The 26,355-nt window shown below is 42.5% G+C and overlaps 1 protein-coding gene across 2 annotated transcripts in view; it reads right to left on the reverse strand.

Annotated features, from left to right (window-relative positions):
- Positions 1 to 9,935: 9,935 nt before the first annotated feature.
- LOC115933254 (ankyrin repeat domain-containing protein 18A) overlaps positions 9,936 to 26,355 on the reverse strand; it is a 145,086-nt gene continuing 128,666 nt past the window's right edge. The window contains exons 15-22 of one of the 2 annotated variants that reach the window (XM_055378618.2): positions 19,375 to 19,656; positions 18,561 to 18,772; positions 16,987 to 17,209; positions 14,593 to 14,638; positions 13,515 to 13,568; positions 12,625 to 12,704; positions 10,865 to 10,960; positions 9,936 to 10,766 (exon numbers count right to left, since the gene is read on the reverse strand). In XM_055378618.2, coding sequence (XP_055234593.2) covers positions 12,685 to 12,704; positions 13,515 to 13,568; positions 14,593 to 14,638; positions 16,987 to 17,209; positions 18,561 to 18,772; positions 19,375 to 19,656 — 837 coding nt within the window. In that variant the 3' untranslated portion in view covers positions 9,936 to 10,766; positions 10,865 to 10,960; positions 12,625 to 12,684. Of the gene's footprint in view, positions 10,767 to 10,864; positions 10,961 to 12,624; positions 12,705 to 13,449; positions 13,569 to 14,592; positions 14,639 to 16,986; positions 17,210 to 18,560; positions 18,773 to 19,374; positions 19,657 to 26,355 lie in introns of those variants that run through there. The other variant, XM_055378612.2, reaches the window with a different exon arrangement.

Here is a 26,355-nt window from a genome sequence, read left to right on the forward strand (position 1 = left end):
CAAGCTCTCCAAACGCTCTAATCTCTGGCCATTACTGAATTCTGAACCTGCTTCTACATTTTCAGCTATCTTTGTCACAGCCTGGCAATGTGGTAAAAGAAGAAAAGTCCATTATCAGGGGAAAACTTCAAGAAGGCTTCAGATATTAGCATCAAAGAAGCCCAGTGCTACCAGTCAAAAGATTGGGGAAAAGGCCTTGAAGGCATTTCATAGCTTCACTTCACAGCACTGATTTTCTGCATGTACATAAAGAAAAGAGGTTGAATTGACTCACAGTTCTGGAGGCTGTAAGGAAAGCATAGTGGTTTCTGCTTTTAGGAGGACTCAGGAAGCCTCCCATTTATACCAGAAGGCCAAGCGGCAATGAAATGTTTCATATTCCAGGAGTAGAAGCAAGACAGAGCAAAGATGCCACAGTCTGTTATACAACCAGATCTCATGAGAACTCAGTATCACAAGGTCAGCATCAAGAAGATGGTGCTTAACTATTGGTGAAAGATCCACCCCCCAACACACTTCCACACCCCACTGTTGCCAGGCAGAAGCCTGCTGCAGAGGCAGAGCCTCTTGGAAAACCTCTACTAGGGCAGTGCAGAAGGAAAATATGGGTTTGGAGCCCCCATGCGGGATACCACCATCCTCCAGACCCTAGAGTCATAGACCCACCAAAAGCTCCCACCCTCAGTATGGAAAAGCTACAGGCACTCAACACCAGCCCAGTCCATGAGAGCAGCCATGGGGGCTAAAGCCTGCAAAGCCACAGGTGCACTGCCCTAGTAGAGGTTTTCCATGAGCCTCTGCCTCTGTAGCAGGCTACTCCCCCTTCCTACTACCTACCACCCTCACACCACCCTACAGCCAACCTACTCTTCCGACCTTACCCACTTCTGTTTACTTCCAACTCCACCCCTCTCAAGTACAGGAATAAATCACCTCCCACCAGGCCACACCTGCAACATTTGGAATTACAATTTCCCATGTGTTTTGGTAGAGACACACAGCCAAACCATATTATTCTGACCCTGATCCCCCGAATATCATATCCTTCTCAGCGAGTAAAATACAATCTTGCCTTTTCAAAAGTTGCCAAAAGCCTTAACTCATTCCACCATTAACACAAATGTAAAAGGTTCAACATCTCATGTGAGAAAAGTCTACAGTCCCTTTTGCCTATGAGTCCCTGAATTTAAAAGGGAGTTCTTTTTTTCAAGGTACGATGATGGTACAGGCATTGGGTAAATTTTCTCAATCCAAAGGGAAGATATTTGTCAGGAAAGTAACACAAATGGGATCACAGGCCCAGTACAAGTCCAAAACCAAGCAGGACAGTATCTATTCAATCTTACAGCTCCAGAATCATCACGAGAACTCACCATCATGAGGAAAGCATTAAGGAGATGGTGTTTAACCATTTGTGAGGGATCCTCCCCAACACCCACCTTTCACCCCTCATAATCCCCCACCATAATCCCCCCATCCTCCCCAATCCCCACCTTCCAACCCCCACTGCCCTCCATGATTAAATCACCTTCCACCTGGCCCCACTTTTAACATTTCCAATTACAATTCCAAATGAGTTTCTGTAGGGACACAAAGCCAAATCTTATTCTGTCCCTGCCTCCCCCAATCTCATGTACTTCTCACTTTGCAAAATACAATGATGCCTTACCTACAGTCCCACAAGGTCTTAACTCATTCCAGCATTTACTCAAATGTCCAAAGCCCAAAGTCTCATCTGAGAAAAGGCAGTCTCTTCTGCCCCTGAGCCTCTGAAATACAAACAAGTTAACTACTTTCAAGGTACAATGATTGTCCAGGCATTAAGAGTTCCCAGCCAAAAGGAAGATTTTTGCCTGAGAGAACAAAACATAAATGGGACTTACAGGCTCCATGAAAAGTCCAAAACCCAGCAGGACAGTTATTCAAACCCACAGCTCAAAAGTCATCCTTTTTTAATCCTTGTCCCACATCCAGGGCACAAGGGCGTGAGGGCTGGGCTCCCAAGGCCTTGGGCAGCTCACCTGTGGCTTTGCAGTGTTCAGCCTGTGCAGCTGCGCTCATGGGCTGTGCTGGTGTTGAGTGCCTGGGGTTTTTAACCCGTGGAGGGTGCAAAGCTCTTGGTGGGTCTATGAATCTGGGGTCTTCATGATGGTGGCCTCCAGTGTGAGGGCTCCAACCCCATATTTTCCTTCCGCACTGCCCTAGTAGACGTTTCCCATGAGGCTCTTGCCTTTTTGGCAGCCTTCTGTCTGGACACCCAGGCACTTTCATATATCTTCCAAAATATATATGGAGGATCTCAAGCCTCTGAACTAGTGCTCTGTGCACCCACTGCTTAACACTGTGTGGAAGCCACCAAGGCTTATAGCTTGCACCTTCTGAAGCGGTGTCCCAAGCTGTACCTGTGTGTCTTTGAGACAAGGCTGGAGCTGGAGTTGCAAGGATGCAGGCAGCAGTATCCTCAGGCTGCACACGGCAGCAGAGCCATGGGGATGGCCCAGGAAACCATTCTTTTCTCCTAGGTCCCAGGGCCTGTGACAGCAAGGGCTACTGCAAACATCTCTGAAATGCCTCCAAGGCTTTCTCCCCCATTGCTTGGCTATTAGCACTGGCCTTCATTTTATGCAAATTTTTAAAGCCGTCATGAATTTTCCCTCTGAAAATCAGCTTTTGTTTTGACCACTTGGCCAGGCTGCAAATGTTCCAAACTTTTGAGCTCTGCTTGTCATTTAAATATAAGTTGCAACTTGAGGTCATTTCCTCGGTCACACATAAAGACACAGGCTGTTTAACACAGAGAGGGCACGTCTTGAGATTTGCTGCCTAGATGTTCATTCCACCAGATACACCCTGAATCATCAACCTCAAGTTTAAAGTTTCACAGATCTCCAGGGCAAGGTCACCCTGCAGCCATGTTCTTTGTTACAGTAAAACAAAAGTAACCTTGGCTCCTGTTCCCAGTAAGTTCCTCATTTTCATCTGAGACCTCATAAGCCTGGCCTTCACTGTCCCTCCTTCTGTCAGCATTTTAATCACAAGTATTTAACAAGTCTCTACAATGGTCCAAACTTTCCTTCATCTTCCTGTCTTCTTCCAAGTCCTCCAAACTCTCCGACCTCTGGCTGTTAGCCACTTCTGAACCTGCTTCTATATTTTCAGCTATCTTTGTCACAGCCTGGCAATGTAGAAGGAAAAATAGTCCATTTTCAGGGGCAAACTTCAAGAAGGCTTCAGATATTTGCATTAAAAGGATGACCAGTATTAATAGCCAATGTGATGGGGAAAAGTCATTGAAGACATTTCATAGCTTCAATTCGCAGTACTAATTTTCTGTAAGATCATAACAAAAAGGGGTTTAATTGGCTTATAGTTCTGCAGTAGGCTGTAAAGAAAGCATAGTAACTTCTGCTTCTGGGAGGACTCAGGAAGCCTCTCAATTATACCAGAAGGACAAGCAGCAATAAAATGTTGCATATGGCCAGAGTAGGAGCAAGACAGAGAGAGGAAAGAGGTGTCACAGCCTGTTATACAACCAGATCTCATGAGAACTCAGTATCACAAGGTCAGCATCAAGAAGATGGTGCTTAACTATTGGTGAAAGATCCACCCCCCAACACACTTCCACACCCCACTGTTGCCAGGCAGAAGCCTGCTGCAGAGGCAGAGCCTCTTGGAAAACCTCTACTAGGGCAGTGCAGAAGGAAAATATGGGCTTGGAGCCCCTATGCAGGAGGCCACCATCCTCCAGACCCCAGATTCATAGACCCAACAACAGCTCATACTCTCAGTATGGAAAAGGTACAGGCACTAAACAACAGCCCAGCCCATGAGAGCACCCACGGGGCTAAAGCCTGCAAAGCCACAGGGGCACTGTCCTAGTAGAGGTTTTCCATGAGCCTCTGCCTCTGCAGCAGGCTACTCCCCCTTCCTACTACCCACCACCCTATGGCCAGCCTACTCCTCCCCACCCTCCCCGCCCCTTTTTCCTTACACCCCCACCCTCCTCCCATCCAGGATTAAATCACCTCCCACCAGGCTTCACCTCCAAAATTCAGGATTACACTTCCACATGAGTTTTTCTAGGGAAACACAGCCAAACCATAGTATTCCAAACTTGGCCCTTCCAAGTCTCATGTCTTTCTCACAGGGTAAAATACAATCATGCCTTTTCAAGAGTTTCCAAAATCCTTAACTCATTCCAGCATTAACTCAAATATAAAAAGTTCAAAGTCTCATCCGAGACAAGGCTACAGTCTCTTATGCCTATGAGTCTCTGAAGTTAAAACAGAGTTCATTTCTTTAAAGGTACAATGATGACACAGGTATTGGGTAAGCTGTCTTAATCCAAGGGGAAGAAATTTCCCAGAAAATAACACAAATGGGACCACAGGCCCAATGCACATCCAAAACCCAGCAGAACAGTATTCATTCAATCTCACCGCCACAAAATCATGAAGAGAACTATCACAAGGACAGTATTAAGGAGATAGTGTTTAAGCATTTGTGAAGGATCTGCTCCCCACCCACCTTTCACCCCCAACCCCACCATAATTTTCCCCAATTCGCCCCACCACCCCCACCTTCCAACCTCCACTCTCCACCATGATTAAATCACCTTCCACCCGCCCCCCACCTTTAACATTTCCCATTACAACTCCACTTCAGTGGGACACAGAGCCAGATCATATTATTCTGTGCCTGCCCCTGCAAATCTGTCTTTCTCACATTGCAAAATACAATGATGCCTCTCCTACAGTCCCCAAATCTTAACTCATTCCAGCATTTACTCAAAGGTGTAAAGCCCAAAGTTTCATCTGAGACAAGGATACAGTCCCTTCCACCCATGAGTCTCTGAATTATAAAGCAAGTTAACTACTTCCAAGGTACAATGATTGTACAGGCAATGGGTTAGCATTCCCAGCCAACAAAAGAAAAATTGCCAGAAACAAAAACAAAACACCGATGGGACTCACAGGATACATGAACGTCCAAAACCCAGTAGGCCAGTCATTCAATCCTACAGCTCCAAAGTCATCCTTTTGGAATCCTTGTCCCACATCCACGGCACAGGAGTGTGAGGGCTGGGCTCCAAAGGCTTTGGGCAGATCTCCACCTGTGGGTTTGCAGTGATCAGTCCCCGCAGCTGCCCTCATGGACGGGGCTGGTGTTGAGTGTCTGTAGCTTTCCCACATTGAGGGGACAAGCTGTTGGTGGGTCTATGAATCTGGGGTTTGAAGGATGGTGCCTCCCTGTGTGAGGGCTTCAACCTGATACATCCCTTCTTTCCTGCCCTAGTAAAGGTTTCCCATGAGGCTCTGCCTCTTGGAAAGGCTTCTGCCTGGACACCCAGGCTTTTCTGTACATCCTCTGGAGTCTAGACAGAGGCTCCCAAGCCTCTAGTCTCTTGCTCTGTGCACCTCCTGGCTTAACACTATGTGGAAGCCATCAACGCTTGGAGCCACCTCTGAAGCAGTGACCCAAGCTGAACCTGTGCATCTTTCAGCCATGGCTGGAGCCGGACCTGCAGGGATGCAGGCAGCAGTGTCCTGAGGATGCACACAGCAGCCAGGCCATGGAGCTGGCCCAGGAAACAATTCTCTCCTCGTCCCCAGGGCCTATGACAGCAAGGGCTGCTGCAAAGTTCTCTGAAATGCCTTCAAGGCCTTTTCCCCATAGTCTTGGCTATTTGCACTGGGCTCTTTTTTTATGCAAATACTTTAAGTGCTCTTGAATTTTCCCCCTGAAAATCAGCTTTCCTTTTTGACCACTTGGCTAGGCTGCAAATTTTTCAAATTTTTGAGCTCTACTTCTCATTTAAATAGAAGTTGCAACTTGAGGTAATTTCTTAGGTCACACATAAGAACACAGGCTGTTGGATGTAGAGAGGACACCTCTTGAGCTATGCTGCCTAGATGCTCATTCCACCAGATACATCCTAAATTGTTACCCCCATGTTCACAGCTTCAGAGATCTCCAGGGCTAAGGCCAATCAAATGTAACCTTGGCTCCTGTTCACAAGATGTTCCTCATTTTCATCTGAGACCTTTTAATTCTGGCCTTCACTGTCCATCTTTCTGTCAGCCTTCTGATCACAAGTATTTAACAATTATTTTCAGTGGTCCAAATTTTTCCTCATCATGCTGTCTTCTAAGCGTTCCCAACTCTCCTGACCTCTCTTTTTTACCCACTTCTGAACCTGCTTCTACATTCTCAGATATCTTTGTCACAGCCTGGTAATGTGGTAAAAGAAGAAAAGTCCATTTTCAGGGGAAAAATTCACAAAGGCTTCAGATATCTTCATGAAAAGCAGCTGAGTACTGGTTACCAACACAATGGGGAAAAGGCCTTGAAGGCATTTCATAGCTCCACTTCACAGCACTAATTTTGTGTACAATCATAAAGAAAGAGGTGTAATTGGCTTATGGTTCTGCAGGCTGTAAAGGAAGCATAGTGGCTTCTGCTTCTGGGAGGACTCAGGAAGCCTCCCAATCATACCAGAAGGCCAAGGGGCAAGGAAATGCTTCATGTGGCAGCAGTAGAAGCAAGACTGAGAGAGGAAAGAGGAGCCCACGCTGTTATACAACCAGATCTCATGAGAACTCAGTATCACAAGGTCAGCATCAAGAAGATGGTGCTTAACCACTGGTGAAGGATCTGCCCCCGCAACCCCCACCTCCACCTCCCACTGTTTCCAGGCAGATGCCTGCTGCAGAGGCAGGGCCAGATTCATAGACCCACCAACAGCTTGCACCCCCACTGTGGAAAAGCTACAGGCACTCAACAGTAGCCCAGTCCATGAGAGCAGCCGTGGGGGCTAAAACTTGCAAAGCCACAGGTGCACTGCCCTAGTAGAGGTTGTCCATGAGGCTGTGCCTCTGCAGCAGGTGACTCCCCACTCCCACTACACCCCACCCTTCCACCACCCTACAGCCAGCCTACTCCTCCCCACCCTGCCCACCTATTTTTCCTTCCACCCCACCCGCCTCCCATCCGTGATTAAATCACTCCCACCAGGCCCTCATCTTTTTGTCATTTTCCAATCCCTGCAAACCCTCCCAATCTTTGTTTGTTATCCACTTCTGAACCTGCTTCTACTTTTTCAGGTATCTCTATAGCAGGTTGGCTATGTAGTAATAACACAAAACCCGATTTAAGGGGGCACATTCAAGAAGACTTCAGAAATTTGCATATAAAGAAGCCCTGTGCTAATGGCCAAGACAAATGGAAAAAGGCCTTGAAGACATTTCACAGCTCCTCTCTGCAGTTCTAATTTTCTGTATTATCCTAAATAAAAGAGGTTTCATTGACTCAGGGTTCTGCAGGCTGTGAAGGAAGCATAGTGTCTTTTGTTTCTGGGAGGAGTCAGGGAGCCTCCTAATTATACCAGAAGGCCAAGGGACAATGAGCTGTCTCCTATGGCAGGAGTAGGAGGAAGACAGAGTGAGGAAAGAGGTTCCACAGCCTGTTAAACAACCAGATCACATGAAAACTCACTCGCTATCAGGAGGACAGCATCAAGGGGATGGTGCTTTATCATTTGTGGAGGATCTACCTGCACCATTTTATGACTAAATCTTTTTCCACCTAGGCCCCACCTCTAACGTTAGGGAGTATAATTCCACATGGGTTTTGATAGGGATATAGAAACAAACCATATTATTCTGTCCCTGACCCCACAAATCTCTTGTCCTTTTCACATTGCAAAATACAATCATGCCTTGCCAGCATGAGTCTTAACTCATTTCAGCATTAACTCAAAGTTACAAAGTCCAAAGTCTCATCTGAGTCAAGGCTGCAGCCTCTTTTGCCTATAAGCCTCTGAAATAAAATGCAAGATCACTGCTTCTAAGGTACAGTGGTGGTACAGGCATTGTGTAAGCTTTCCATATCCAAAAGGAAGACATTTTCCAGAAAGCTTCTTATTTCTATCTGAGACCTCCTCAGCCTAGCCTTCACTGTCCATGCTTCTGTCAGGATTTTGGTCACAACCATTTAAACAGTCTCTAAGATGGTCCAAACCTTCTCATCTGTCTTCTTCTGAGCCCTCCAAACTCTTCCAACCTCTGTCCGTTACCTAGTTCCAAAGCTGCTTCCACATTTTCAGGTATCTTTATAGCAATGCTCCAGTCCTCATTTGCCATTTTCTGTATGATTCATTATGAAAAAGAGGTTTAATTGGCTCATGGTTCTGCAGGGTGGACAGGAAGCACAGGGCTTCTGCTTCTGGGAGGCCTCAGAAATCTTTCAATCTTTGTGCAAGGCAAAAGAAAGAGTGAGTTGTCTCACACGGCAAGAGGAAAACATGCAGAGTAGGGAGGTGACATAGAGTTTTCAATGACCAGGTCTCATGAGAAGTCACTCATGATTGTGAGGACAGTAGCAAGGGGATGGTGCTAAACCATTCATGAGAAATTTGCCTTCAGGATTCAATCACCTTAGACCAGGATCCACCTTCAACGTTAGGAAATACAATTCAACTTGAGATTTGGTGAGGACACATATTCAAATTGCATCACCAATCTTTGAATATAAAGACATCCACAGCAGGCTTTATCCAGCCAGCTTCTTTGAGACTCTTCACAGGGTTTGAGGTCTACAGCATATACACGAAAATATTCATACTTCAAAAAGCAATAAAGTAAGTGGTATCATTCTTCCAAAAGTTACAATGGTAGTGTAGGAATTCATAGCACGGTTTAGGTCATGTTTGCTACTGTTTCTATTCTATCACCATATTAACTGTTTCCTACACAATTCTATGTTCAGCCGAGTTTCAATTGAGAACAAAGCCATCCTTGTACTACCGCCAATACCTGGCACTATCTCTTTGCTAGTGTTATTATTCTGCTGTAGAAAGCATCCTTGAACTGGAAACAGTGCACAATCGAGTATCTAGTCATTCAACACTATCAATTCCTGGGTGACCTTTTGAAAAAATAGTATCTCTTGTTGCAAGAAATGCTGCATGTGTGAGTCCATGTTTCTCACTGGAATTGGATGGAAGTGGTGAATTTCAGCCACAGTGTCCAAAGAAATCCTGTTCCTGTGATTCTGATGTCATCAGCCTCTGCATCTCTGTCTTCCCTTCTGCCACATGTTGCCTGCTCTCCATGACTTTGGTAAGAGCTTCTTTGTGTATGTGGATGATGTCCGGGATGATGACCTGGTGTCCCAGAGACAGCACTAACAGGCCGGTGACTGGGTCCAGTTCCTGGCTGGGCTGATTGGCAAAGAGCTCACTGACGGTGTTGAAGGCATCTCTGGTGAAGTGATGGCCTGGTCCAGCTCCAAGACCCGGCTGAGGCTGAAGAGCTGGCCACCTTCTGATGCTCTTTCTTAAAGCCCGTCACCATAATCTGCTTGCATGTCAACTCATTGGCTGAGAAGTTGAGCTGAGTGCCCTGTGGTCCATCTTCTTGGTGAAGCACTCAAAGCCATCAATTTTGCTCTCCCACTCTTAAAGGTTGAGGGCCACCTTGGGGGTGGGCTCAGGGTCAGGAAGAAGCTGGAATTCACCACCTCATCCACCCCATCCTTCTCAGCCTTCCTCTTGCCCTGTCTTCAGGCTGTCTCTTCAGTGCTGGTGTGGCACATCAGGAAGTGATGGAAGATGTGGCACTGTGCCTGCACCCAGAAGCTGGCCATGTGGTTCATCCACCAGATTGGGCCCTTTCTGCACTTGAACATGGAGTCCTTCTCAAGATGGCCTGCGGTCTGCCTCTTGGCACCCAAGAAGCCCACAGTGCTGTAGGAGCCCTCATGCATGGACTGGAGCCCCAAAGGCAGCGCACAGCCTGCTCCTGAGCCTGCTGCTCATTTCCTCTATGTGGCTCCATCTGCAGCACAGTGGTTGCATTGAGGCCTGTGCATGCCAGGCAAGGCCAAGCTGGCTCAAAGAGCAACCAGCCACCTCTGCAAGGGTGTGCCATGAGCAGGTGTACCAGCCACCAACCTCACTCGCTGCCAGTCAGGGTAAATCAGTTATTCTGCCCTGGAGGTAGGGCCCCAGTGCCATCTGCTTTTCCTCAGGCCTCCACTTCATCAGCTGTCAAGTGGCAGCCCCTCAGGCTGTGGGAACCTGGCCACCCCTGATTCCTTGAGTGGGTGAGGCTGGTGGCTGGTCCATCTGCTCCAGGCACACCCTTGCAGAGGTGGCTGGTTGCTCTTTGAGCCAGCTTGGCCTTGCCTGGCATGCACAGGTCCTGGGTACTGACACCCTGCTCTGAGTGAGCTTGTCCTGTCTTGGGCCAAACTCTAACTCTGGCCAGGGCCACAGAAGGCTGAGTCCCCAGGGTGGTAATGCTGACTGCTGCTGGGGGGCCCATAGTGCCCCTCCCCTCCCAGGGCCCAGGATGAGGTCCAACTGGGCCAGGACCCTTTAGGTATGGATCTCGTTCCCCAGCAGGGTGCCTCTGTCCCACAAGTTGGATGACAAGATGCTGCTGGCTGCCAGGGTTGTTCGGGTGCCAAGTTCACCCTTCCCTCCAGGGACATCAAAGTTTCCAGCTTCCCCTTTGAGAATGACTTCCCGAGGCCCAGGTGCCATCTGGGGCTGCAGGGCAGCTGGCTGCATGCTGCCCTGGCTTCTTCCATGTTGTGCTGGTCACTACCCACCAAGGGGGGTCAGATGCAGGAACCAAGTAGGGCGGTTGTCTCTGGACCTGCATCTTGGTTATCACGGAGCCAGACTGGGCCTGGTGACAGGGCCATGATGGGGTTGTCCTGGTGGTCCTGGGGGTGTCCAGAGGAGATGCAGAATGGAATTGCTGCAAGGATGAATGAGATGACTGTCAGCACAGAACAGGCACCCAGTGAGTGCTCAGGTATTACCCTCAGTAGCTGCCCAGAGACCAAAACCACCCACCTGATAGCGACTGTCCCCAAGCCAGGAGGAAGAGAAGAGAGCAGATCCCACTCATCTGAGTCCGATCAGTCAGCTGTGTTGAGATGTGCCTTTCACCTAGAAAACAATCCTTCATGCAGAGCCACTCACAGAGACTGCTGTGTGTCTCTAACTGCTCCACAACACAGAGGCGATGGGGACTCAGCAAGAGTGACATTGTGGGGTGACACAACCCACCACAACGGGAGCCTGCTTGGGTCAAGAGGGCCCAGAGTCGGTGTCGTCTATCCCCTGAACTGACATGTGTGCATGCATTGTGTTTGTGTATGCGTGTGTGTGTGTACATATGGGTGTGTTTGTTTGTCTTGCTTCTCTGGCCAGGCCTAGCTGCTCCACTCACAGGTGCACCCAGGTCCTCATCACTGTCACCACCAGGGCCCAGGGCCAGGATTAGAGCCTCCCACAGGTGCTCCCCAATTTCTTCCCTCTCCACCAAGGGTGGTCCTGGGGATGCAGACAGAGGAGGGGCGCCGAGCAGAGCAGAGAGGGCTGGCACCCTCTCTAGATGGAACCCAGGTCGTGTGTAAAGTTGGAGGTCTGCCAAGCAGTGCTGAATTCAACACATCTTCTCATGTTCTCTTTCCAGGCACCCTCCAGGGTGCCCTGACTCACCTTCCCTACAGATGGAGGCAAAGAGGCTCCACAGACAAACCCCCTGCCTGAGGTCACACATCGGCTAACTGGCCAGGTTCCTACTGACCAGGTGGCCCCAACGAGGCCCCTAATGAGCACTCCCCCATTGACCAGGCCCCACTGACCAAGTCCCCACGGACCATGTCTCCCTAACCAGGCCCCCATTAGTAGGCCTCATGGACCAGACCCCACTGACCAATTTCCCACTGACCTGGTCCCCACTGACTGGGTTCCCACTGACAAGACCACAATTTACCAGGTTGCTGCTCACCTCACCCCCATTGAATAATTCTCCATGGATCAGTCCCCAGCTGACTGAGCCCCCTCTGACCAGGCTCCAAGCCACTAACGCCCCACACTGACCAGACCCCTAATACACTGAATACACCCCACCGACCAGTTTTTTATTGTTTATGTTCCAACCAATCAGGACCCACTTATAAGAGCACCACTGACCAGGTCCCCACTGACTAGGCTTCCAATGACTAGGTCACAAGGTACCCACTGGGTGAGGCCTTCACTGAGGCGGCCACCGCTAACCAGGTCCCTGCTGATCAGGTCCCAACTGGCCAGGTCCTGATGGCTAGGTCATCTCTGACCATGGTCCACTGACAAGGCCCTTGAGCAGCTGTGTTCAAAGTCTCATTACAATGCTGTCATCAGCCCACAGACCCTCCCTCCCTGCATGTGTGCCCAGGGGTCAGGCCCAGGGGGTTTTCTTGGGCCGCAAGGCCTCTCCTCCAAGACACAGGGAGGGAGTCAGCCTCAGGCTCCAGGTACCCAGCTTCACACTCACCCCGCAAGGCCCTCTGGGACCATCTCAAAGGAGACAATGAGGTGGCCTGGCACTGCCTGGACATGCCATCTTCCCTATTCCTGAGTGTCAGAGTGGGAGGAAGGGAGGGACATTTCGCAGACAAGACATCCTGTGCTGCTGGGTCTCCCAGGGCCCTTCCTGAAGAGCCCCGATCTAGAGACACAGCACAGAGACTGCAGGGAGACTAATCAAGAACCCTTGAGGCTGAGCCAGGGACCACATGAGGGCTGTCCCCAGAGAGCTAGAAGGCCCTTTGCTAGTTTCTTGGTACCTCAGTGGATGCAACAGCGGTTCTTCTGTTGGGGACTAGTGAGTGCATGATGGGAAGGGCTCACCTCTGCTTCCTCGGTGCTGCCACAGAGAAAATACAACATTAGTTTAGAACACCTTGTGCCAGAAAGTAAAAAAGCGCTGACAGAGTAACGGGGACAATTCAAAAAGACATAAAGTCAGCTTGAAATGTCTACCACTGGCCTAATCTTGGGGAACTGGAGCACTAGAATCATGATTTTCCCTTCTCCTTTATTTATTGCTTTTATTTCTCCATGTAGAACAAAGAAGAAAATAAGAAAAACAATCATCTGGCAACCATCACAGTAATACTTGTTCAAACACAAGTCATCCATGAAATGCTAAATCTAGGTGGGTTTTGAGGAGTAACCAGATATTTACAGAGCTTCAAAGTATCTCCACACAAAATACGATTGAACTACAAGAAGAAAACCATAACACTAGTATGGACAAACCTGGCAGATACTCTGTAAGTCTCCTACTATATATGGTAATAAAAACTGTAAAATGCAAAGAAGCCCTCGATGAGCTTTACTAAAGTATCAATGAAGACTTGGTTGTTTGGCTGTTTAAACAGCTGACATTCAGGCAATTTGAGTAGGCCAAACTCAATAACACTGGTGTTCATTTGCAAGATCCACTTAAAACTCAAGGAGGCTAAAAACATCATTTAAAATAACATATAAATATACACCATATATGACATGAAAATATTCTACTTTAGTAAAGATTATGATGTTTTATATTTCATGAGAAACAATTAAAATTTCATGTAAATAGCCCAGTAATAAAGTTTTATGATCTTTTAAATCATACAACTTTTCCTTAAGATTTTATGGTTAAATAATCTCTTCATTAGATGTGGCTTACCAGTGGATTCTACAAAAGAAAGTAGACGGGAGCAAGTGCCCAAAATAGCAAAACCTGGAAAGAAAAAGAAAGGATTATGTTCTTTACCTAAAACATTTCAGTTAACAAAGTGTAAGTTTAAAATGTGGAGTTGAGAACGTTATCAGAGTTAATAAGAATGAGAAATATGTATGTGCAATTACAATACAAAATTACTATTAAATCATTTACACATGGCGTTCATTCCAATTGTGGTTAAATATCACAGCTTTTTCATTCTTCATTCATGTACTCAACAGCCACGTGCTAAGGTACTAGAGCCAGCACTGGAATTACAAGATGAAGATGGCATGGTCCACCTCCCAATAGTCATATGCTATAACCTAAAAGACAGGCAGGTAATGTCCATATAGAGTCATAGATACCATGACAGGTATACAGCAGGGCACTATTGGAACATACAGAAGGGACGTCTATCCCACTTTTGTGTCAATATCATGGGCTTTCTGGTGGAGGGGATACATAGGTTGATGACTGAAGGATGAGGAAAATCTTGCCAGATAGAGGGAAGAGGCGAAGGCAAAGATCCTGAGGTAACAAAGAGCCCTGCAGAGTTCTATTCTGTCCACTTTGGTGCTAGAGCAAAGGGCAGAATGCAGTAAGTGGTGAGAGACAAGGCTGAGTAACCTGACAAGAATTACATTGATGTGGGTGTTTTTATTTCATGGTGAAATTTTTGGAACTTTTCCTGAGAACAGATGTAAGCCAATTGATGCCTTTGTTTTTGGAGAATCGTTTCAGTGTGCTAGCTGACAGTTCCATGAGGATGGCAAAAGTGAAGAAATTGTAGAGCTGGTAAAAAAGAGATGGATCCACTTCTTGGGAATTTTTTAAGCTATGGAACATGATGAATTAACGATGCATAAGTATACTCTTCACTGTGAAAGTTTTTGTTTTCACATCTTTCATTAGATGTGTGTAAGAAAAAGATACTGAACATAGTATCTACTAACCCAACAATGAAAAGGAATGCCATTTGCTATTTACACTTTATTACTAAAATAAACCTAAATTTAATTAATACATTTTGGCAACATACTTTTCTTTGTTCCTGTAATTATTTGTTCTACACGGTCCAGCTCCATCTAAAATAAGTAAAAAATAATAATAATAATGTTTAAGTTAAACAAGAAATATTATCATGAGATTAATATATTACAAAATGTGGCCCTTAGTATTTTTAGTGACTAGACATAACACAAAGTTTGCTTAAATAGAAAATTAACCACATTAAGTAAAGTAAAATTTCTACTTATTCTAAGTTTAGATAATAGAGGATGTATCTGTGTAATGCTGTTTAGAGTAATCTGACAAAGATAATATTGGTCTATTGTATATACATAATTTTAGAAAGGTGGTGTTTTATTTGTACAAAGGTTAAACAATGGCCGGGCACGGCAGCTCATGCCTGTAGTCCCAGCACTTTGGGAGGCAAATGTGGGCAGATCACAAAGTCAAGAGATCGAGACCATCCTGGCCAACATGATGAAACCCTATCTCTACTAAAAATACAAAAATTAGCTGGGTGTGGTGGTGCATGCCTCTAGTCCCAGCTACTCGGGAGGCTGAGGCAGGAAAATGGCTTGAACCCAGGAGGTGGAGGTTGCAGTGAGCCGAGATCGTGCCATGGCACTCCAGCCTAGTGACAGAGCGAAACTCCATCTCAAAAAAAAGAAAAAAAAAGGTTAAACAATTAAAGTCACATTTTGCAATGAATGAATGCATTGCTTTGAAATTCTTAGCAAAACTCTGTCCTTTACAAAAGTTTAATCCATTTTTTACTTAAATAAATTTTTTCTTAAAAAGAAATTTATATTCTTTACTTACTGAAAAAAATATGTACAGTAAAGTTTTCTTTTTTTTTTCTAGTTTGTATTCTAAATTAAAGTGGTACCTGTGTAAGTTTCTTCCAAAAGTATATTGAGGAATGCTGAGGTTTGGAGTACAATTGAACCCATCACACAGGTAGTGAGCATAGGACCGAAGAAGCAGTTTTTCAACCCTGGCCCACTCTGTCCCTCCCCATTCTTATTTCCTGGTGTCTATTGTTCCCATGTTTATGTCAATGGGCACCTGATGTGTAGCTCCCACATACGAGAGCAAACAAGATATTTGGTTTCTGTTTCTGTGTTAGTTTCCTTAGGATAGTGGATTCCAGCTGTATCCATGTTGCTGCAAAGGACACGATTTTGTTTTTTTCATGGCTGCATAGTATTTGGTATATATGGAATTTTCCAATCTACCTTGGATTTTCAATCTACCTTGGGTGCACCTGGATTGACTCCATGTCTTTGCTATTGTGAATAGTGCTGCAATGAACATACATGTGCATGCATCTTTTTGTTACAATGATTTATATTTTCCTTTAGGTATAACCCTAGTATAGTAATGGGGTTGCTGCATGTGGGATTACAGGTGCCTGCCACCACACCTGGCTAATTTTTGTGGTTTTAGTAGAGACGGGGTTTCATCATGTTGGCCAGACTGGTATCAAACTCCTGTCCTCAGGTGATCTGCCTGCCTCGGCCTCCCAAAATGCTGGGATTACAGGCGTGAGCCACCACACCTGGCCAAGCACAAAGCTTTTAACAGAAAAATGGAAATGAACCTTTCAGTGTTTTGTTCATTTAATTCATAAAATGCATTTATTTGGGGTTCTATTAAATAATAAATATCTATATGTTGTTAAGTCTTTGGTTGCCTGTCATTCACTTGTGATTATGGGTGGAAAGAGTTAAGTTGGTGCAAAGAAACTTTAAAAGTGGTATGGGCTGGGCACAGAGGCTCACCCCTGTAATCCCAGCACTTTGGGAGGCTGAGGTGGGTGGATAACAAGGTCAAGAGTTTGAGACCTGCCTGGCCAATATGGTGAAATCCCATCTCTACTAAAAATACAAAAATTAGCCAGGTGTGGTGGCAGACACCTGTAGTCCCAGCTACTTGGGAGGCTGAGGCAGGAGAATCACTTGAACCCAGGAGGCAGAGGTTGCAATGAGCTGAGATCATGCCACTGCACTCTAGCCTAGGCAACAGAGCAAGACACCATCTCAAAAAAAAAAAAAAGTGATATGAACCACAGACTAACTACAATCAAGTAGAGTAAGACAAAGCATTTCAAAGTATACCATCAGTTATTAGGCAATAACATGCATTTTCTAAAACCTAACTTAAATGCAGCTTTTAAAGAAATTTTAAATGTGTCAGTTTAACCACATTTATTGAATAAAGTTAGCAAATGGGTGTCTCTTGAAAATGAGAGCTCCAGGGAATTAAAAAATGTAAAGTTTCCATTTCCTTTCTGTGTTAACACAGCTAATTATAATCTTTACTTAACATGCGTAAGCCAACAGAACAACTCAATATTTCATCAAATTATAAACAAGAATTATATTAGAGAAATGAAACCCAAAAGAGAAATGGTCATATGACTAACCTCAGCCAAGGAGTTCTTGCAGTTATTTGAAGGCTGTGGGTTTGAAGTAGGAATTCTTATGGCCGTTTTGGGAATATATTTTCTGTCAAGTCCTATACTATTAAGATTTTCAACACAAGGTAACTCTGGGTCTGGCCTTGTAGGAAGAGTGCTGAGAAAATATTTCATCCGCTGTTTCTCCGTAAAGAGCTTGGTGCTGATCACTGCTATTTTCTTATCCGATCTGTAAAGAGAGCAAAGACAAATGCTTAGTATTTCATTTTTCCTTGAATGATTCTTAATGACTTGCATTTTTTAAAAAGTTGCCCTGAGAGTAAACCAAATTACCCATTAAACAGTGTTTTCACACGAAGATGTGTGAGAGCATACCTCTTGTAAGTAACGGTAATTTTAAAATCATTCTAAATAAGTATATGTGTTTCTAAGGTGATTTCTACTGAACAAGCAGTTCAAAGTGGACAGGGAAGAGAAATGGCTATCAGTGATGTACGGCTCAACAGGTAACCTAGCTGCCTTCTAAAATAGCTCTACTTATAAGATTCTAAAGATTCCTTTAGATATACTTGTATTTAAAGGGTAACTATGTGGGAAAATGATTATGTTAATTTGCTTGACTATAAGAACTACTTCACTATACATAATTATATGAAAACATCATGTTGTACTCCTTAAATAATGTAGATTAAGAAAACTAAAATGAACAAAAATAATCTAGAAATACTTGTGTTTAGTAAACCAGTTTCAGGTTTCACCTTGTACATTTCACCCATTCTCTAAGAACACTTAAGTATTTGGCACTGAGGAATAACTCAGAGCAACAACTCCTGGGGGAGAAGTAGACTGGTTGGTTGGTGATCAAAAAGAACTAAAGCATCTCTGAAGGCAATTAGCCCTCAACACTGTGACCAAGGCACTGGAGGTGGGGCTTGTTCTTTCTGCCTTCCACACAGCCCTTCAGGCTGAACAAGGTGTTATTTTTGAACCCTTGTGGATTACCCTTCTTTTCATTCCTGTGATAATTATTCCCTCTTTCACAAGGATGCCTTTATGTAACACCTTGAAAATGTTACACAAATAGTCTTTCTTGAGGCACCCCCTAGTGATAATACTAAAGATCACAATCAAAAACAGTCCCTGCCTGAGTGCCAGGATGTGCCCAGAGTAGCAGTATCACTTGACACTTTGGGTTTAGGTTGTGATCTACCAAAAAATAAATTAAACTCATTAATATTCCCATTTAGGGAAATTCTGACAAGTAATTTTATAACAAGATCACTTTATTGATCATAAAGCTTCAAAAAGACTTAGTGAAAAAAACTAACAGGTCAGGTTAACTACATGAGACTTTTCAGGGGAAAAAAGCCACACAAAAACAAAAAAAGAGAAGAGACAGAAACTATCCTTGATGAACATTTTAAAGGTAGGATTATTTACTAACATTATTTTCCAAAATTACTTTATCAAATTAGCATTCACTTCCTACTGATCTCCTGAAGCCATCTCACTAAAAATTATGCTTTTAAAACAAATTAATGAGCTGAATTCATTTTCTATGAGTGTATGTTTTGACTTACTTCGTTAATTTTTTTGACATGGAATTGTTAGCTTTCAGTGCTGCTGCAAAGGCTTCCTTAAATTCTTCTAATTCAGTTGTAACCTCTTCATAAGCAGTTTTCATTTTGGAGAATTTACATTCCACATCTTTAAGTATGAGTTCCTTCTTTTTTAGTGAAGCCATATTATCCTTGTTTAACTGCTCTAATTGTTTTTCATATTGTGCTTGTTTCTAAAACAAATGAAAAGAATACACTTTTAAAACAATTATAAGTTAATTACCATAGGTTTGTTGCCTTTCATTTTGAATCAGTGATTCGAAGAGCAATTTTGAGTACGTTGAAAAGAGGCTGAAGCTTAAAATATTTATCAGCAATATCAACAAAACTAATAACTGAATTCAGAATTGTCTGATTTAAAAAAATTTGAAATCATACTTATGTTAGTATTAATGTAATCTTGTCCTATAAAAAGTAACAGAATCCATTTATAATTTTAAAAAGTGAACAATGAACAACGTAGCTTAAGACCAATTCAAAAGTATCATATAATTTCTAAATCACAGTTTTCTCTTATGCCAACTGGTCTTAATCATCAAATTCCCCCTTTTACTCTATAGTGAGAATCATTACTTTGAAAGATTGATTTTGTTATAATAATAATGGAAATTTAAATATTTAAAAGGAAAAAAGTCACTTTTTTTCTAGAACTCTACAAAGGAAATTGCTGTAAGAGAGGCAGAGGAAACACAATATATACATATCCAAAATATAGTTTGCAGTGAAATAAATGAAAGCCCATTACAGATAAACTTACCTGATTTTAAAAACTAACCTGTAAATGGATTTCTTCTAATTTTTCTATTTCCTGCACTGCCCTTTCATCCAGCTCCGATTTATATTCTTGTAGTTTACCAAGTTCTACCATATCTTTTTCCATATGTGTCTTAAGATTTAATACTTCTTCTTCCAACATCTTTTTATCCTTCTCAAGTTTTTCACATTTCTCTTGTACTTTTCTCATAGATAATAACTCCTGATGAAGAACTTCATTGTCTTTGGCCAAATTGACACATTTTGAAGACACAGCTTCTTTCTCGGCCACAAGATCATTAAACTGCATTAAGAAAATAATAGAGCTTGATAATGAAGTAGGCTGAGAATAATCTAATACAAAACCAATAGCAAATTTTGAAATGCATTGACTTGAAATAAAATGTTATCTATAATGTAGTAGATTCTTCAAATGTGAACCCTTAAATTACTCAGAATTTTAAGAACAAAGTTAAAGCTACCATGAGTCACAAAAATGTGCTTTACTGTCATCATCTTTGCCACAGGACTTTTGCACTTGCTTTTACTTTTATTTTTCTGATAATTCATTTTTGTTCCTCCTTAAATGGCACTAAGTTATCTCTTAGTAAAAAGTGTCTAACCCTCTTCCCTCATCATCATTCCCCAAAATTTGTCAAAAAAACTTTCAGAGATATCATATTGAGTTATTTAGGCCAAAGTCAATAAATGGCTCTCAGAATAAGTCTTTGAAAATAATATAATACTCTACGCTAGGCATGGTGGCTCATGCTTGTAATCTCAGCACTTTAGGAGGCTGTGGCAGAAAGATCACTGGAGGCCAGGAATTTGAGATCAGCCAGAGCAACATAGTGAGACCCCCATCTCTACAAAAAAACAAATTAAAAAAATTAGCCAGGCATGGTGGCTCAGGCCTGTAGACCCAGCTAGTTGGGAGACTGAGGCAAAAGGATGGCTTGTACCCAGAGTTCAGGGCTGCAGTGAATTATGACCACATCACTGCACTTCTTCCTGGACGATAGACAAAGACCATATCTCAAAAAAACACAAAATAATGAATCCCGTAAATAAGGATTCTGATGCCATAAGCCTTTCCCTAAACTGCAAATGTTTCATGCTAATTTGAATTGCATTTTAAGAAGTAATGATTCTTGGGGTAAAGGCCATAGAATACAGCACCCAGAAACAAATCCACATATTTACAGCCAACTTATTTTGGAATAAGGTGCCAAGAACATACATTGGGGAAAGGACACCCTCTTCAAATGAATAGCACTGGGAAACTACCCATATGAAGAATGATACTAGCTTCCTATCTATATAGCACCATATAGCAAAATAAACTCAGAATCGATTGAAGACTGAAATGTAAGGCCCAAAATTATCAAACTATTATAAGTAAACATAGGGAAAATGCTTCAGGACATTAGTCTGCACAAAGATTTGTATAGGTAAGACATCAGAAGCATAGGCAACAAACAAATGATAGACAAATGGTACTACAACTGAGTGAAGAGAAAACCTGTAGAATGGAAGAAAACATTTTCAAGTGATTCATCCAAAATATCCAAATACACAAGACAAATATCCAAAGTACACAAGGAACTCAAACACCCTGACAGTAAACAAAAATAATCTGAGTTCAAAACTAGGCAAAAGATCCGATTAGATATTTCTCCTTTGTTTTAAGAGAAAAAAAAGAAATACAAATGGTGAACAAATACATTTTAAAATGTTCAGTATCACTAATCATCAGGGAAATACAAATCAAACCTACAATGTGATATAATCTTGCTCCATTTCAATAAATGGCTATCATAGAAAACACACAAAAAAGTGCTGGTGAGGTTTCAGAGAACAGTAAACTCTTACATGCTGTTCTTGGGAAGGTAAATTAGTGCAGCTACTATAGAAAACAACATGAGGCTTTCTCAAAAAATGAACAATGCAACTGCCGAGCGATCCAGCAACCCCACTACTGGGTATTCAGGCAATAGAAAAGAAAACAATAGATCACAAGGATACTTGTCCTCATATGTTTATTGTAGCACTATTCACAACAGCGAATGTATAAAATCAACCTACATGTCCATCAACAAATGAATGGACAAAAAAATTGTGGTACACATAAACAATGGAATACTCACCATATAAAAAAAATGAAATCCTCTTACTTGTAGCCACGTGGATCAGTCTGGAGGATATTATGTTAAGTGCAGACACAGAAAGATAAATACTGCACATTCTCACTCATGTGTGGGAGCTAAAGAGAAATTGAGGGCTGGGCAACATGGCTGATGCCCGTAATTTCCTAGCACTTTGAAAGACCGAGGCAGGAGAATCACTTGAAGCCAAAAGTTCCAGAGCAGCCTGAACAACATAGAGAGACATCTCTACAAAGTAAAAAATCAGACAGGTGCAATGGTGCACGCCCATAATCCTAGCTGCTCAGGAGGGTGAGGTCAGAGGATCACATGGGCCCAAGAGGTTGAGGCTGCAGTGAGCTATGATCAAATCACTGTCTCTAGCCTGGATGACTCTACAGTTGCCCAGAGCCCAGACTACACTAGCAAGACCCTGTCTCTTAACGACAAAAATGCTCATAGAAGTAGGAGAGGGGAGTCTGGTTAATGGATACAGAATTACAGTTAGATAAGAGGAATGAGTTCTGTTGTTGTGGCATTATAGAGTGAATATGGTTAACTATGATTTATTGAATATTTTTAAAAAGCTAGAAGATTTTGAATGTTCACAATTCAAAGAAATGAAAAATGATTGAAGTAGTAAGAAGTAGTAAATATGCTAGTTAGCCTGATCATTATGCACTATATAAATTTATCAAAATGTCACCCTATAGCCCATAATTATGTATATACATGTCAATTAAAACAAAAAAGAATCTATATTCATCCCATTAAAAGAATAGAATATGGGCCATCCTTACTGATGGCCTTCTCCTAATGAATAGAATGCAGTAAAAGGGATACCATGTAGCTTCCCTATCTCAGACTGCTTTCCCTTCGAACTCAGCCCCCAGATTGTGAGAGAGATCAGTCCACAAAGACAGCCTGGGAGTGCCAGTGTCGGTGTTCATGCTGCCTGCCCCAGCCGAGGTTCCAGCCAATGGCCAGCATCAACCATCAAACATATGGGTGAGCAAAGCTTCAGATGATTCAATTTCTCCAACTTCCTAGAGAACCTGAGGGGAGCAGAGACAAGCTGTCCTGGCCAATCTTTTTCCAAACCACAGGTTCATGAACAAAATAAATGTTTTTCTTTCAAGCCACAAAACTCTGGGTAATTGTTAGAAAAACAAGTTTTAAAAAGAGACAACAGGAAACAACTTAGGTAGCAGAAAAGAGTCTCCTTTAAAGTAGGATCTAATAAATGTTCAGATTAATTTGTTGATGACAAACATTATTGAGAAGCAGCAGATAACCAGGAGAGAGATATAAGCTGCTGAGGAGGAACTTTTCCTAAAACCCCCTTCAATTATGAACTCTGATAATAAGGCAAGGGTGTCTCCTTACAATTTCCCCTCAAGTTAGGAAATAAGACTGTAAAGCAAGAGGACATATGATTTGAAAAACAACTGGAAATACTTGGTTACATAACCAAAATCAGACATTTATCTGATTTCAATTAATGAAAATTCTAAAAGAAGAAGCTCTGAGTATTTATTAATCAATCTAGTATTCGATTTTCATTTTCTTTTTTCTCAATGAGGAAATAAGGAGAACATTATGGAATGACTTTTACTCTTCACAGAAGTAAAATAAACACAGCATACTTTGAGTGTTAAGACATCAAATGCAATTTCTCCTTTACCTTACTTCACGTTTGTTTGCATGGAGAAGTTAAGACCATCCCATCAATGCTTCTCTATAGCACACAACTTGGCTCTGAAATTTTGAAATTCAAAATACTAATCTACTATTTGCCTCTGATAAATTGCCTGAATATTACCTGATTTTTAAATGCTGTGCTCCTAAAACTTTTTCTTGGAATGAGTTAAACTTTTTATTCCAAGAATCCTCTACTGAGCTAGAAAGCAGAGCTGTGCATCTCTGTTTCAGTAAAAGGAGGTCAATACAGAAACCGTGGTTTCTGAGAATGCAAGATCTGCACCAAGAAAAGGATTAGCCACAGTGTTACACAACAGAACAAGATGCCAGGTGGAAAGAGGATCTGTGAACTGAAAGATGATGACTTCACTTGATTTCCACTGAGGAAAGCTGGCAGCTCAAACTTAAACTCCTCCTTCCTGGATGGTAAACATCTATGGATGATTCTATGAATTATAATGAGTTAGTAAAACATAAGGCACTAAATAGTAGACTATTTCAGCAGATACTGCGACCAAAATTTACTGAAAATGAAACTATAGAGGGAGGCACTGGATAAGAGACTAAAGGTTTAAATGGAGAAAAAAAGAAATAGTGTGTCTTGTAAGCCTGACTTGCCATCATGTCTTAGAGTAAGGTATAAGCTGGCCACAGACTCCTTTGAGACACAAAAGGTGAAGTTAAAGATATTCTACTACATTTAATTTTTATTATGACATAAGACAACTGGTAATATGCAACATGATTGAAAAAATTTTCTCAGTAAATTCAATTTGGTCCTCGTATAAGAATAGACATAAACTAAGAATAGACATAAACTAAGAATTGATAATCTAAAAATAAACCTGCACATTTACAGTCAATTGATTTTATACAAGGTAACAAAAAAACAGAACGGGAAAAAATAGTCTTTTCAATAAATGATATTGGAACAACTGGGTATCCATGTGCAAAAAAAATTATAAAGCTGGACTCTCACCTAATACCATATTTAAAAATTAACTCAAAACAGTTAACTGTAACAGCTAAAACTATAAAACTCTCAGAAGAAAACATTGGCATAAATCTTTGTGACTGCATTTGGCAGTGTTTTCTTAGCTGTGACTCCAAAGGAAAAATGGATTCAATGGGCTTCAAAATTGAAAACTGCTGTGCCTGAGAAGACAGTATCAAGAAGTGAAAAGGTAAGATACTGACTAGAAGAAAGTATTTGAAAAGCGTATATCTGATAAGGGACTTACATATATAGGATATATAAAGAACCCTTGCCATTCATAAATAACAAGATAACCCAATTTAACAAATGGGCAAAGAATTTGAATAGATATTTCTGCAAAGAAGATATAAAGATGGATAATAAGCACATTAATAGATGCTTAATGTAATTAGTCATTAGGAAAATGTAAATCAAAACCACCTTGTGGTATCACTTCACACCACAGGACCAAATCTTTGTTCAATAAAAAAGAGAAAATAAGTGTTAGGAAAAATGTAAAGAAATTAAGGCCCTTATCCAATGCTGCTGGGGATGTAAAGTGGTGCAGCCACTTTGGAAAACAAACTGTCAGCTCCTCAAAAGGTTAAGCATGCAGTTACTGTATGACCCAGAAATTCCAGTCATAAGTATATACTCCAGAAAAATAAAAACATATGCAAGCACAAAAACTCATACATACATGTTTACAGCAGCATTATTACTATATTTTTTTTGAGACGGAGTCTTGTTCCATAGCCTAGGCTGGAGTGCAGTGGCGTGATCTCAGCTCACTGCAACCTCTGCCTCCTGGGTCCGGGTTCAAGCAATTCTCCTGCCTCAGTCTCCTGAGTAGCTGGGATTACAGGCACACACCACCATGCCCAGCTAATTTTTGAATTTTTAGTAGAGACAGGGTTTCACCATGTTGGCCAGGATGCTCTTGAACTCCTGACCTCGTGATCCACCCACCCTCCCAAAGTGCTGGGATTACAGGTGTGAGCCAACACACCTGGCCTACAGCAGCATTATTAATAAGAGTCAAAAAGTGGAAAGAACCCAAAGGTCCATCACCTCATGAATGGTTACATAAAATGTTTAATGTATCCATACAATGGAATATTACTCAGCAATAAGAAGAAATTTAGTACTGATACTGATAGAAGCAGGAGACAGCAAAATGCTTAGGCAGATATGGAAGGGTCCCCAGAGAATCTCCAAGCCCACAAGTGTCTACACCAGATAAAATATCCGGTGCAGATAAGGGAACCTGCACAGGGGCTTGCCTGGACATGCCAGCAGCAGACTGGAGGCCCACATGCACTGGGGGGTTGGGGTGGAGCCACCAAGAATTCACGCCTTATGCAGAGGAGGAGCCTGGCCTCTTCAGCTCATGTGTGCTGGTCCTGGTATTCAATTGTGAGGTGGAAACCTGTTTGCAGGACCCCTCTCTTTGCTGAGAGCTTCCCTTTCACTTAATAAATTCTGTCCTTCTCACCCTTCAATGGGTCCACATGGCTAATTTTTCCTGGTCACGAGAGAAGAACCCAGATTTAGCTGAACTAAGGAGCGAAAGCCCTGCATCAATACCTGCTACAGCACAGACGCAGCATGAAAAATTATGCTAAGTGAAATAAGCCAGTCCCAGTCGACCACTTGCTTTTTATTTCAGAGGCTTATATGCAAATCTATACAAAGAAGGTGGGTGGTTCCCTAGGGCTGAGGGAGGACGGGAAAACTAGTGAAGATAGCTACATGATGTGGGGTTTGTTTTTAGAGTGATGAAAGTGTTCTAAAATTGATGTAATGATGATTACATAACTCTGAAAATACTAAAATTGAATGACTTGTATATTTTAAATGAGTGAATTGCATGGTGTGTTAATTACTTCTCAATAAACCTGTTACACCCCAAAATTTATTTGGTACTAGTGATCTGGAGACATGGGCTGCTTCATTTCAGATCACTGGCCAGGGTTCAAGACATAAGAGAATCAACAGCACATCTTTTGTAAGGAAAAATATATACATACATATATTTTAAAGTATCTTTCTATTAGTATCAAGTCTGTAAAATTAAATGAAAAATCTTTCACTGCTTAAAGCACTGAGAGATTTATATTGAGGAGCAAGACCTTGTATTCTTTTGCCCCAATTTCTATCTAAAGGGTCTGGGAATCACACC

This window comes from Gorilla gorilla, chromosome 12, assembly GCF_029281585.2.
Source record: "Gorilla gorilla gorilla isolate KB3781 chromosome 12, NHGRI_mGorGor1-v2.1_pri, whole genome shotgun sequence".
In the NCBI taxonomy this organism is placed as follows: domain Eukaryota; kingdom Metazoa; phylum Chordata; class Mammalia; order Primates; family Hominidae; genus Gorilla; species Gorilla gorilla.